Raw genomic sequence first — 13,911 nt, forward strand, 5'->3', positions numbered from 1 at the left:
TTATTTATCATTATTATGATGGATTATTCATACCGATGGACCTCGACTTCTCTTCACAGCAGAGCGGAGGAATACTATCCTGCTGAAACATTTAGTAACATCCTCCGCCATGAGGGCGTCCGTCAGAGCCGGAGACAGGACTACAGCCACCTCAGAGAACCCACCGCCACGCAGCGGCGAGTGACAGAGACGGAGAGGGGCAGCCGGCCAGCCCCCCACTGAGCACTTCTGGTGATGCGTTGGACAGGAACACAATGCCTAGCCAGCACTGGGGCTGGCGTTGGGCTTGTTTAAAACTAATCTGTGGGAGAGAGAGAGCGAGAGCGAAATTGTGCATGTGTGCAAACGCGTGCATCCTTACACAATCACAAAAAGCAAAGCCTGTCTGACAGGCTATATGTGTGTGTGTGTGTGTGTGTCTTTGTCTCTGGGTGTGTGTCTGTGTAGAAGAGAGCTTATGTGTGTGCGTGGAACGTGAGCACAATGCCAATAACACATTGAATGCCTCTAGTTCCTGTCATCAGGATTGTCCCCGAAACCAAAAGACCAAACATAGTTCAGAAGCAGTTCATCAAGCTGCATTATACTGCACTACTGGGGGAGAGGAAGAGAACTGAACAAAGGCCACGCTCCAATGACAGCTACAATATGCAAGGGATAACGACCAATCAGATCTCACCTGAGCATGGCTGGTTGAGAACACATGGCAGAGCTAGCTAGGCCAGGTGAGCGTAGCGCTACGTGCTTCCATCCCCCGTTGAGGTGCGCCCTCATAGCTCCGTCGACACAAGTGGTAGGGAAGACACTGGTTTAGGTGTCATATATATGTGTGCGTGCGTGTGTGCGTGTATGCGTGTGTGTGTGTGTGTGTGTGTGTACACCCAAGTAGTGGTTGTGCTGTGATGAAGTGTCAAAGTGTCACTGTGTGCGGGTAAAACAAATGCATTCCTGCCACAAATGAAAGGGTTTGGCGTTTGCTGTCAAGCGGCTTCCTAACGCGGTTCCTTCTATCCTGCTCGGCTGTTCTCCTGAGGCTAATCTCATCTCAGTGATCTCCTGTGATTTACTGCCACCAGTGAAACCTGCGTCCCTACATAAACACGGCTGCTCACGAAACCCTTTCATCCAGACAGCCGGTGTGCAATGCTGCGTCTGTGTTGTGTCAGGGTCGGTGTGTTGTCCATGTGACCACGTGTGTCTGTGAGTCTGAGTCTGCGTTAGTACGCCTGGATCTGTTTGTGTGTCAGAGTTTGTTTATGCCTTCGTGTCTGCGTCTAGGTGTGCATGTATAAGTGTGTGTGTGTGTGTGTGTGTGTGTGTGTGTGTGTGTGTGTGTGTGTGTGTGTGTTTGCTGGCTCCACGGAGGTGATGACACAGAGCTGACTGTCTTCTGAGGCAGCCAGTGCTCAGAGCGTCTCATTGGTCACCCTGCTCCCAGAGACAGATCACCCCCTCAGGGCTTCAGCCGAGCCGCTCTCCCCATCCAAACATCCGCCATGACCTGCCCTACCTCCACCTCTGGACAAAAAGGGCCATGCGTCAAAGGTCACGCCCTTCAGAGCCCTGACACTGGAGAGAGCGCCGGCAGTTCTTGTATCTCCTGATACCTTCCAGGTCATTATATTAACGCTCTATCCATCAGCCCCCGGGGACTCTGTCACATCGCGGCGACGCACGGCGGGTGGCAGGCCCTCCTCTAAAGAAGATGCACGACTTTAAGAAGACGCAGGACGCCTAATCAGGGCCGACGTGGCTCGGCAGATGTCAGCGGCGCAGCGGCCATGATTCATTCACAGCGCTCTCCATATTCATCCATCACGGTCAGAGTCAAGTGGACGTGAGGACAATGTGGCGTTATGCTCCACACGGGGGCCAAGGCGCCGTCTATAAGCAGGGATGGACCCGATCCTTCATGGTGACAGCAGTTATCCTGCTGAGAGAGATACTCGGTGACAGGTCATTAGCTGTCGGCTGTAGTTTCACTGTAATGATCTCTCGCAGAATACGCTAACAGACACTATGTTTTTGCCTCGCTGAATGTAGAAACAGCATTTGATATTTGGCGTACATTTACTAAGATCAGGTTGAGGGAAGAGGCAGCGTGGGAATTGGTAACAGCGGTTGTTTGTTATTGCTGCTTTTACCTGTTTACCTCCTGCTTGTCGAGGTCACTGTGGAAGGATGCAGCCTGAGAGGGTCAAAGGTCATGTGTGCCTTCCTCTGCTTGGATTGGTTGTTATGTAGAGAGGAAGCTGTTTGGTGTTTGAACTGATCTGCTGCCCTCCTCCTTAGTAAACAGGAACAACTGCTGATGTCTCATTTAGATGATCTGCTCTCTACTGAGACGTCATATATTTTTGTCAGTAAATTAATTATTCAGACAGTTAATGTTGTTAATTTTTAGGTACGTTTGTTCGTCTGTAATTGTATGAAGAGCAAACAGAGAGCTGCCCTCAGGTCCATCACTTCCTGTGTTCTTGAAGGAGTAGGTTTGCATTACCTCCCGTCATTGGACATGTGATGCATGTAAGACACACTGAAGAACAAGACAATCAGCGCATCAATTGGATTACCTATGTCTGAGGCCTTGGGTTTGTCCAGGAGTTAAGTGCCCGAGAAAGAAAAACGAAAACAATAGCGCATTCTTCAAATCCATTCATATAATAGTAAAACTCTTAGTGTAAATAATACTGCCACTAAATCTTATTCTGGCACATTTAACATTGTAGTTAAACAAGAAACATTTCAGCGCCCAGCAGCCTTCCCGCTTCCTTTGCCCATCCATCTCCCCCCGCCCCTCTTCCCAGTCTGCCCAGTGAAATGCCTACACAGATGGCCATGCGGCAACCAGCACGCCCAGTGGGAGTTACTGGCATTCAGAGCTCTTTGGCTCGTCACTCCGAGCAACATTCCCAGTCCCCCGCTGTCCCTCCCCAGGATCCCCCAAAGTCTGTTGGCATCCATAGCCCCCCCCTTCCCCTGGGGACAGAGAGGGATGGGGGATAGCGATTGGGAGGGGGGGGGGGGGGGGGCAGTAACCTTGCGGTGCCAAGAGGCCCAGTGGTCGGCCATTGCTCCCTGACAAGGACACTGAACATAGCGCGCATATGTCACACAGCACCTCCCTGTGATAATGAAACAGCGTACCAATGCTACGGCTATGGGCTGTGCGTGTGTGTGTGTGATGTGCGTGTGCGAAGTGTGTGTGTGTGTCTGCACACGTGGGGCGAGGAGTGAAGGGCGAAGGAAACAAATGCTTCCATTGTCTTGGTAAAGAGAATAACACATGCATAACACTGCATGCCACCAAACACGGAAGACAAACACAGAGTCAAGTTGCATGCGGCAGCATTCCAGAACCCCACCCACTGTGGTCTCTCTCTCTCCCTCTCTCTCTCTCTCTCTCTCTCTCTCTCTCTCTCTCTCTCTCTCTCTCTCTCTCTCTCTCTCTCTCTCTCTCTCTCTCTCTCTCTCTCTCTCTCTCTCTCTCTCTCTCTCTCTCTCTCTCTCTCTCTCTCTCTCTCTCTCTCTCTCTCTCTCTCTCTCTCTCTCTCTCTCTCTCTCTCTCTGAACCGTCCCGGAGACTTCCTCCTCCTCACACCTGTTCTCCCACCGGCCCCCGACAGGCCGGCTTTAACCCGCCCCGGGAAGACCGCGTCGACACACCCCGCAAGCATTTTTATGTGTGTGGGAGGGTGTCTGTGTGTCTGTCTGTCTGTCTTTGTGCGTGGGTGATTATTTGAGTGTGTGTGTGTGTGTGTAATCATAGGCGTGTTATGATGTCATATTCTTCCCAGCTTCTCTTCTAAGTCTGACATTTTTAGCAGTTCCCAGACATGGGGTGTCAGTATGATCTGAAGTCAACATGAACTCAACATAGACATGAATGCACAAACACAAACACACACACAGATACACAACCCCCTCCTCTTTCAAACTATGCGTCATACTGAGTGAATGAGTGAGTAAGTGAGTGTGTGAGGGAGAGAGAATCAGAGGGGGTGTGTGTGTGTGTGTGTGTGTGTGTGTGTGTGTGTGTGTGTGTGTGTGTGTGTGTGTGTGTGTATGTGTATGTGTATGTGGGTGTGTGTGTGTGTGTGTGCATACGTGCCTGCATTCGTGTGTGCACATGTGCAAAATACAGAAGCGGATTTTAATAAGGTGCAACATTTAAACCTATCAACATGCATGTAACCGGGAGCAGACTCAGCTGGGGGAGTGTAGTCGGTTTGGCACAATGCACGCATGCCTCCGCGGCGAGACTCTGCTAAACGTGCGATTCACCAGGGCCGTATTAGTTTAAACAGCCATGAATTATTCATGGGATTCCGCTCGGTAACAGCCTTGTGATGTGATCATGCCGGATGGGGAGTGATTCGGGATTTTGCGTTATAAACAGGCCACATATATATCAGGAGTGCCTCTGTGAAGAATTACCATCTCCGCAAGAAAACAAGATGCAAGCAAGAGGAAGATGGAGAGAGAGAGGATAGACCAAAACACTGGCCTCTCAGCACAGGTTAGCCTGCAGCGGGTTAGCCTGCAGCGGGTTCACCAGCGCCTCAAAGGTTGTGAGGGGCTTCTGTTCTGTCACAAAGAGCCACGCTCAGCATTTATCCAGGAACCAAAAAAACAACAGAGATGCCACTGGAATGGAATCTGTCTGAAACCAGGCATTAAACATGCCCTAATAATTCCCTCTCAGCCACCTCAGTGTGTCCACGTCCAAATTAGCCCTGGCAGTGAGAGAGAGAGAGAGAGAGAGAGAGAGAGAGAGAGAGAGAGAGAGAGAGAGAGACTTCCCCGCTGAAAGGAGAAGCAGAGCATTATTCTACTCACCTATGGCTCCAGGATAAAAGCTTAGTCACTTCCTGAGTGTGTAGGGCCGTGAATATGAATTCTCCTCCCAGATTCGATGCATACAAAATAGCAATAATAAGCAGTAAACAGAGTGTGTGGATGATCCGGTAATCTGCGTGCACCTTCCCAGCGCATGTTAAAGGCTGCTCAGAGATCCCCACCACTGTCTCACTGACCGGGCTAATCCACGGAGACTCGTCGACAATGCTCCACGCACGGAGACGGGAGAGGAGGCAGGAGCCCAGCGAGGGCCGGAGCGTTGCCATGGCGTCAGGGGCTCACGTCGGGTGGTAATTAGCTGCCGGTTGAGCCCCTGCTGGGCCTCTCTCTCTCTCTCTCTCTCTCTCTCTCTCTCTCTCTCTCTCTCTCTCTCTCTCTCTCTCCTCTCTCTCTCTCTCTCTCTCTCTCTCTCTCTCTCTCTCTCTCTCTCTCTCTCTCTCTCTCTCTCTCTCTCTCTCTCTCTCTCTCTCTCTCTCTCTCTCTCTCTCTCTCTCTCTCGTCCCCTCATGTGAAGCCTTCCTCCTGCCAGTGTGGGGCTTCTCCTTGCCTCCCTGAGCCAATAACCTCCAGCGTGGTGGAGCAGGTGCACGGCCCATCCAGGGAGGAGAGGGTTATGACACCTTTCAATCACACGGCCCCACGCTGCTCTCTGTGATCACTGTGTCGTGCACGGTGCACGGTGCACGGTGTGTGTGTGAGGGACAGGGGAGGCTGTCTGTGTAGAAACACAAATTGCGGAATGCATGCAGGTGCTATTCCAAGGATGTTGTTGTGAGTCCAATGTGTGTGTGTGTGTGTGTGTGTGTGTGTGTGTGTGTGTGTGTGTGTGTGTGTGTGTGTGTGTGTGTGTTTAAGGTCAGATATTAGCATGGATGCAGAGGAAATGCCATGTTGAAGTAGCTTTTACATATTCTCAAATTAGTTCAAAAGATAGCGGCCTGATGTTGACTCATTCAAACAAGGAACTATGCAGTCTAACATTTGTCAAGCCTACCTTCTAGGTTTATTACACATCCACTCACACACACACAAAACCACCATCCCCCACTATGCATACAGCCATAAAGCTTCCTGGGGTCATAAAGCTGTCATGGCCGTGAGACACCTACTGTATGTTCACCTCTCAGTCAATGTGCCCCAGACAGATCATGCATTAGCACACACACACGCACAAACACACGCACACACACACGCACAAACACACAGACACACACACACACACACACACCAACGCATACATACAGACATTCACAGAAATAAAACACGATGCATGCATTTCCACACACCCAGATCCATGCACACATACAAACACACACACCAGTTAATCGTATTATCATGTCTCCAAAAATAAATAATAACACTCCAAAACGGCAGCTGAGAACCACGTGCAGTAGACCAAGCAGTCTTATTGTGGCTGGGAGCTCTTCTTACCGACCGTCTCCGACTCTGATCTGGTAGTGACGCGCACACGCACACACGCACACACACACACACACACACACACACACACACACACACACACACACACACACACACACACACACACACACACACACACACACACACACACACACACACACACACACACACACACGGTGCCCTGGGACTGTACGTGCGAGCTGTCCCTTCACCGCTATATGTCAAGGACATCAAGAGCGCGGCGCCGGCCCTGAATAAGGCAGCAGGCCGACACTGGGACTCTGTTCCCGAGCCGCGGGCCGGCCCCCTCTGGGGGGGAGCAACAGGCCCTGGAATACATTAGCACCCACACAAACACAAAGCCCCTTCAAGCTCTGACCAAGGACCACGGACCGCACAGCGCCGGGGCCTTCACAGGAACCCTGAAGGGCACCTGGGGTCCGGGTCCCCGCGGGCGCTCCTTCTGCAACAGCCGCCGGTGGATCCATTGTGTGTGTCGTAAGGCGTGAACTGCCCGCCGCCTTCCAGCTTCAAGTATCCCACTTTGGCTTAATGCCTCCCTTAAGTCCATCCGTGACACACTTAGCAGCCTGGCAGCCGTCTCGCGGCGCTCCATCGTCGACCGACCGTGCCCGGTGCTTCACATTCAAGTCACGGATCTTTACAGCTCCTGGAAGCCTTCTGGGGACCGGGGAAGAAACCCCCCCGGCCCTGCCCAGGGCCCTGCCCAGGGCCCTGCCCAGGGGCAGCCTGGCGTGAGACGGGGCTCCAGGAAGCATAATGCCCGACTTTCTTCCTCTACACACAAAGCGAGTCCCTGATCCACGCGGGGTAGCAAGGTGTTGCGCCCCCCCCCCCGAACACACACACAGACCCTCGCCTGACCACCCCTTGATAGCAAGTAAACACTGAATTTCCAGGGGGCTGTCATGGTAATGTGTGTGTGTGTGTGTGTGTGTGTGTGTGTGTGTGTGTGTGTGTGTGTGTGTGTCTAGGTAGGGAGGGGATGCCAAAGGGAACGACTAGGAGAAGAGAAAAGAGAGAGAAATATATTCTATCAGACCTTACATTGGATGCAAACCGTATTTATTACAAACGTGCTTTGGCGATGCAAAACACAAGATTTCCGTGCCGGTAAAGGCCCTTTCAAATAAAGGATACTGAGAAAGAGGTGGCAAGTCAAAGTAATCCAGGCTGGCAGGCAGCAGGAGCAATACATGCCCCCCCCCCCATGAATGCCTCTTGTGGTAAATACCAGCGAGCAGCTCTGCAATGTCTGTCTGTCTCACACACACACACACACACACACACACACACACACACACACACACACACACACACACACACACACACACACACACACACACACCAGAGTGAGTGGTTTTCCAAACAGAGCGCACGTCTCACTTCTTTCCATGCACCTTGCACGAGGCTGTGCCTTGGCGATAACATGCCCTTGTGGTGTGTGTGTTCCTCCACAGCCACAACGCGAGCCCTAGGGGAGATACACACTGGAGGCTCCACTTGGGATTCAGAACGAGGAGACGGGGAATCATTCTGTGAATTGTAGACATTTCTTCATGTGTGCCCAGTTTTCGATTTTTTATTTCATGCATGAAAGTAGACTGAAATAGCATCACTACACTGCCACACCCATCCACATCGGCCCGTTTGTCGTGCTGGCCTGTGGGACTACATAGACGGTGTTGAAGTAAGAAGGGGGCGGGGGAGAGGGGAGGCAGAGAAACGTGTTAGCTGGAAATCAGCGAGACAGCGAGTGAGTTTACAAAGAGCTCATTCTCCCGGGGTAAATGAACACAGGAAACCAGATCGCTCCAATAGTAGGTGGCCCAGGGCGTTGATTTCGTGGTAGTAGCCAATATGTTGCTATTTTGAGGCAGCATAACTAACTGTTCATACCCATTTTATAAGCTTTTAATCGAGTCATAGGCTACCCTCTTTTGATCGGTTCCTAGTGAAAATTAAAGAGAATGAAGTAGATGAAGTTGCCCCCCATCCCCAACACAAAAACACAAACAAAGAGAGACACAAAAAAAAGGAAACAGCAACACCCAAACGCCCTACGGCCCCCCTCAGCCTCCACACCGCTGACTCACGCCGCAGACCCATTCGGATGCCTGGCTCGTAGTAAAAGTGATGGAAGTGGGATGGGGGGGGGGGGGGGCGCTCGCTTCTGACCCGAACGGCCAACGTCCACCCGAGGAAACTTTAATTCACGACCCCAGACGTGTCTTTGAATCCCGATGTATTTCCGACTGATTAACGTGAGAAGAACCATTTATTTTCCACACACACACACACACACACACACACACACACACACACACACACACACACACACACACACACACACACACACACACACACACACACACACACACACACACACACACGTGACGTAAATGTTAATATCCAGTGACATAGTATAGTATCTCCACTCACCAGCGCTACACCCTCATCCCCATCCTCCTTCTGCAGCGTATCCAATATCAATTCAATGTTACGGCAGCTCTTCTAAATAATCCAAAGGTGAATGAAAGAATCCAGAATCAATGCGACGGGCATCGGCTGGGTCGACAGCCACAAACACGACTGGCGTCGAGGGATAAGTCGTCCAAATTGGGTGGCAGGCGATTCACGGAGACACTTGTTCTGTGATGAGGAGGACACGAAGCACACAAAGTGTATCCCTGGCTCAGGCGTACCACCGAACGCGATGGAGGTGTGGTGATAGATGGGCTCCCGGGCTCAGCCACGGTCTGTCGCTACAGAGGCGCAGTGTGGTGTATTCCGATTCCCGTCAAGAGCGCGTTGCTCGGCTTGCTGTGTCCGTAACGCGCAGTGGAGTAAACGAGGCGAACGGTGCGGACGCAGAGGGCTGCACGGTGAACACGCGAGTCTTCCCCCGTCCTTCTGACTCTCTGTCTCCCTCCCTCTCTCTGTCTCCCTCCCTCTCTCTCTCTCTCTCTCTCTCTCTCTCTCCAAACACACCCACATGCTCCTGAAGTCCCCTCCTCTCACGGCAGTAGCTCTGCGGTTCTTCCCCGGGCATTTCCCGGTTCCGATATGATTCTCTGACATGAATTGATAATGGAATTATATTTCCTTGCCGAATATATATTGCGAAATTACTTTTTATAATTATTATTACGACAACATTCCTATTTGGCCCACTAATCATGGGCTTATTTCGTGACATTTTGTAACTGGGGAATTACAATCTAGGTTAAATTGGCTAAAAAGGGGCAGGCATAAAACGAATGGCTTACAGCAGGGGTGCCCAACCAGTCGATCGCGGTCTACCAGTAGATCGCCGACAGATCCCAAGTCGATCGCGAGGGGTGAAGAAAAAAAAAAAAAAAAATTTTTTTTTTTAAATTTTTTTTTTAATGAAATTAAATTTGCGCGGGACATATACGCGCGGTAGCGCATGTGCTGTTAACAGCAGTTGAAAGCCGTCAACAGTAGTTACACACTCCTATACGTTGGTATGGCTGAGGGGAAACAAGCTAAGACCTACCATTTTCACCCTGAGTGGGAGGAAGATTATTGATTATCGTTGAGAAGGTTCCGTGCGCAGACGGAATGAAACCCCCACTGAAGTCCGTTGGTTCACGATACAATCCCCCACCCCCCCCCCCCCCCCCCCGTCAACAATTGTTCTCTACCCCCCCCCCCCCCCCCCCCCCGCTTGAAGGTAGGTTTGCTGGTAGATCTCGGGAGGTTGGCTACTTGAAAAGTAGATCTTGGGTCAAAAAAGGTTGGGCACCCCTGGCTTACAGCAACAATTATGAGGGATAACAATTATTATTATGAATCTAAATTAGAACATTATCTGAACAGATAACTGTTTCCTCCTGATTACTAAGATGTAAAATAGATTGTTAACATGTGCAGATCGGAGGGACTCTGAGCCTCTGTCCATCATGAGTATTGTACCATGAAGAGAGAGAGAGAGAGAGAGAGGTCCATCCCGGGGTACAGGGGGTTGAGGTCCTGGAGGTCTGAGGACACCTCTGACATTGGAGCAGAGGACGAAGACGGAGCACAAATACACACACACACACAGACACACACACATACTAATGCACATAGACACACACATACAAATACACACACACACCCACACACACACATATACTAATGCACATAGACACACACATACAAATACACACACACACACACACACATATACTAATGCACATAGACACACACACATACAAATACACACACACATACACGTACAAATACACACACGTGTGTGTGTGTGTGTGTGTGTGTGTAAAACGTAAGCCACAACCACGGAAGCCTCAATAGATCTTCGTGATAGTAACAGCAGTCATGCAGCAACTGTTTTTTCTCCTACTGCACTCTTAAGATCTGTGCACTGTTTACTCACACTTGAAAAGCGGTTTAAATAATGAATGTATTGTTTGAAACGAGACACTCAGGGCCAGGATGCATGGGGCAGCCTTGCGATGAACTGCCTCCTCATGCACCATTCATGCATCTTTCTTCCATATTTAATGCGTCGCAGCCAGCCCGGCCCAGCGGGCTGCATGTGTGTGTAACGTGGACCGAGAACAAGAGGAACGTTCGACATGCACTCTCCCAGACCCCAAAGGCCGTAGGAGCGGTGCTCGGTCTGACACTCAAAGCCTCGGTAGATCAGGTCACCCTGGCGCTGTGGTGGTGAGCTTATAGAATGAGTTTATGACTGTTTTTATCAAGTATTTATAATCAACAGCGACTCGTACTGGGATTTTCTTTAATGTGTGATAACGCTTAAATATTCTCTTGAATCTCTTTTATCTTGGTCTCTTGTGTCCCCCTGCCTTTAGTTCCTCCTCTGCCTGATTCCCTGCCATGAGGCCTTTCTCTGAACCAGCACCATGGAGACGGGCGCATTCAGCCCGCGGCTCGTCCTGCAGGGCAGACACTGACCAATGCCAAGTGGCCTTCATCCTGGTGTGAGGAATGTTTTCCAGAAGTCTCCCGGTGTTCCACTGTGTTTGTGGCGCCACATGGACGTGACCTTTGACCCTGTGCTGTCTCAGGAGGACGCTGCACTCCAGGGCCGTACACAACGCACACCCCGTCGCCCACAACAGGGGACACAGCCAACGGTCGGCCAGCCACACACAAACAGGAGGAGAGGGGAGCCGAGAGAGGGGGGGGGGGGGGGGCCGAGAGAGAGGGGGGGGGGGGGGGGGCCGAGAGAGAGGGGGGGGAGAGGGGGAGGGGCGCTCCAGGAGAAGAGATAGGGGCATCGAGAGGGGTGAATGGGGAGTCTGAAAGGCTCCGGTCCCTGGAGGGTCCACCTCTGTGGGAGCTGGGAGACCTTTACTGGGTGGGATGGGGGGGGGGGGGGGGGGGGGGGGGGGAACCCCAGGGCCAGGCGGCGGCGGTGGTTAGTGCTACGGCTGGTGGTGGTGGTGTGTGGGGGGGGGTGGGTGGTGGTGGGGGGGATGGGTGGTGTTGGGGGTGTTGGGGGGGGTGGTGCTCTAATACCCCCCCCCCCACCCGGTCCGTTAGCTGCTGTGTTGGCGGCGGCGCAGAGTCTCCGGGTGTGAATGGATCGGCTGAACAGAACAAACGCAGGCGGCCTTTGTAGTGGAGAGGTTCTATTATAAGACCCCCCCGCCCCCCGACCCCCCCCGCCCACCCCGCCTGGCACAGAGCTCTGGAGAGAGACGTTGGAGCGCGGCGAGGAGGGGGGAGACAAAGCAGAACAGGGGAACTCTGTCCTGGGCTCACATAACGGCCGTCTGCACCGCTGTCATGGCGACTGCTTGGCACAGGTGATGCTGAGGAGACCTCGGGCCTCGCTGCCCCCCCCACCCCCCCGCACCGTGCTCATCACAGGTAGCAGGGTGGCCACGGCCTGCAGTCGACGCATCTTCGCGATACACAATGAAGAAGAAAAATACACCAAAAATACTGGGTTCAATTTACTGCTTGTTTTCCGGTAGCTTTCCTGTGCTAATGTGTGGGGAGACTTGTGAGCGCTTTGCAAATCAGCCTCTGTTGTTTTTCTGGCTCACCTTTAATTATTGAAAAAAAACAAGATGGTGGAAGGGAGCCTTCCGGACGCACGCCCTCAGTCCCTCTGGCTCGTCGTGTTCCCGAGGCTGGAGAGATGGAGAGCGCACAGGTGAGGGTAAGTCTGCACAAACAAAGAAGGAGAACCTCGATCCACTGTGTCTGTCCCCATTGAGCGGCTGGTTATATCTGGTTATATCTGGTTATATCTGGTTATATCTGGTTTCTGGGCCATCGGTCTCGCTGCTCTATTTGTGTTGCTGTTTGTCGTCGATTTCCCAGAACTCTTTCCGAGGCAAGTTTTCGCTCGAGGAATGGAAGAAAATAATAAAATGCGGTACACTACTTCTGTAGTGCACCGTCTACTTTATATGACAGAACGCTAAAGACATCATGATCTGTTCTTCAGGACAGATCATGATGTCTTTAGCGTTCTGTCATATAAAGGACCCGCCAGGACATCTTAACGGGTCCTTTGGGTCTCTCTCTCTCTCTCTCTCTCTCTCTCTCTCTCTCTCCTCTCTCTCTCTCTCTCTCTCTCTCTCTCTCTCTCTCTCTCTCTCTCTCTCTCTCTCTCTCTCTCTCTCTCTCTCTCTCTCTCTCTCTCTCTCTCTCTGTGCAGATGTCTGACATCATGACGTTTAATGACACCTATGAACCTATGACCTATGAACCTATGACCTATGACCTATGAAACCAATTCTTTCAAAAATGTCTGCGACTCATTGAATAGGACAGTTTAAGTGTAACACAGTGTAAGCAGATGTTAGTGTATTTATGTGGTGTCTAGGTCTCTCTGTGTGTGTGTGTGTGTGTGTGTGTGTGTGTGTGTGTGTGTGTGTGTGTGTGTGTGACCTGCCTGTGTGTGTGTGTGTGTGTGTGTGTGTGTGTGTGTGTGTGTGTGTGTGACCTGCCTGTGTGTGTGTGTGTGTGTGTGTGTGTGTGTGTGTGTGTGTGTGTGTGTGTGTGTGTGTGTGCGTGCCTGTGCATACTAAAACCAGTTATCACATCTGATGTGGACAGTCATAATAAAGACCGATCCATGTACAGAACGTGGTCTGTGCTCCTCTATGCCTGTCAAAGGGAATCGGTGCTCATTAGCACCTTGGAAATCCTGTTGAGCCTCACCCCTTAACCCCTGGGATAAACTGACCCATGGGGGAGACTCTCCCCCCTCTAGCCCCCTGCCATGTCCTAATCCCTGGGTCCACAGGATTAGAGGGGCTGCAGGCTCTAATTCTGCCCAGGATTGGGTTCCTCTTATGGGCACCGTCTCCGCTGCTGCCCTGCTGTTCCAGGCTCAGCAGGGGGGGGGGGGGATTACACAGATAGGGCTCAAGTTCTCCAGACTCAACGGGACCATCAGCGTGCCAGAACCCCCCCCCCCCCCCAGGGCAGAACTCACCCCCCACCAGGGCAGAACTCACCCCCACAGGGCAGAACCCCCCCCCCCCCAGGGCAGAACTCACCCCCACAGGGCAGAACTCACCCCCACAGGGCAGAACTCACCCCCACAGGGCAGAACTCACCCCCACAGGGCAGAACTCACCCCCACAGGGCAGAACCCAC

The 13,911-nt window shown here is 51.9% G+C and overlaps 2 protein-coding genes across 3 annotated transcripts in view; both read right to left on the reverse strand.

Annotated features, from left to right (window-relative positions):
- Positions 1-9,242, reverse strand: part of LOC130390311 (ras-GEF domain-containing family member 1C-like) — a 23,427-nt gene extending 14,185 nt beyond the window's left edge. For both annotated transcript variants that reach the window (XM_056600176.1, XM_056600177.1), the window contains exon 1: positions 8,743-9,242. The gene's annotated coding sequence lies outside the window, so the exon portion shown is untranslated. The remainder of the gene's footprint in view (positions 1-8,742) is intronic.
- Positions 9,243-12,400: 3,158 nt separating this feature from the next.
- The window catches only part of LOC130390292 (glutamine--fructose-6-phosphate aminotransferase [isomerizing] 2-like), a 9,785-nt gene continuing 8,274 nt past the window's right edge, over positions 12,401-13,911 (reverse strand). The window contains exon 8 of the mRNA XM_056600153.1: positions 12,401-12,431. Within this exon, the coding sequence (XP_056456128.1) occupies positions 12,401-12,431 (31 nt within the window). The remainder of the gene's footprint in view (positions 12,432-13,911) is intronic.

Source organism: Gadus chalcogrammus, chromosome 10 (assembly GCF_026213295.1).
Source record: "Gadus chalcogrammus isolate NIFS_2021 chromosome 10, NIFS_Gcha_1.0, whole genome shotgun sequence".
In the NCBI taxonomy this organism is placed as follows: Eukaryota; Metazoa; Chordata; class Actinopteri; order Gadiformes; family Gadidae; genus Gadus; species Gadus chalcogrammus.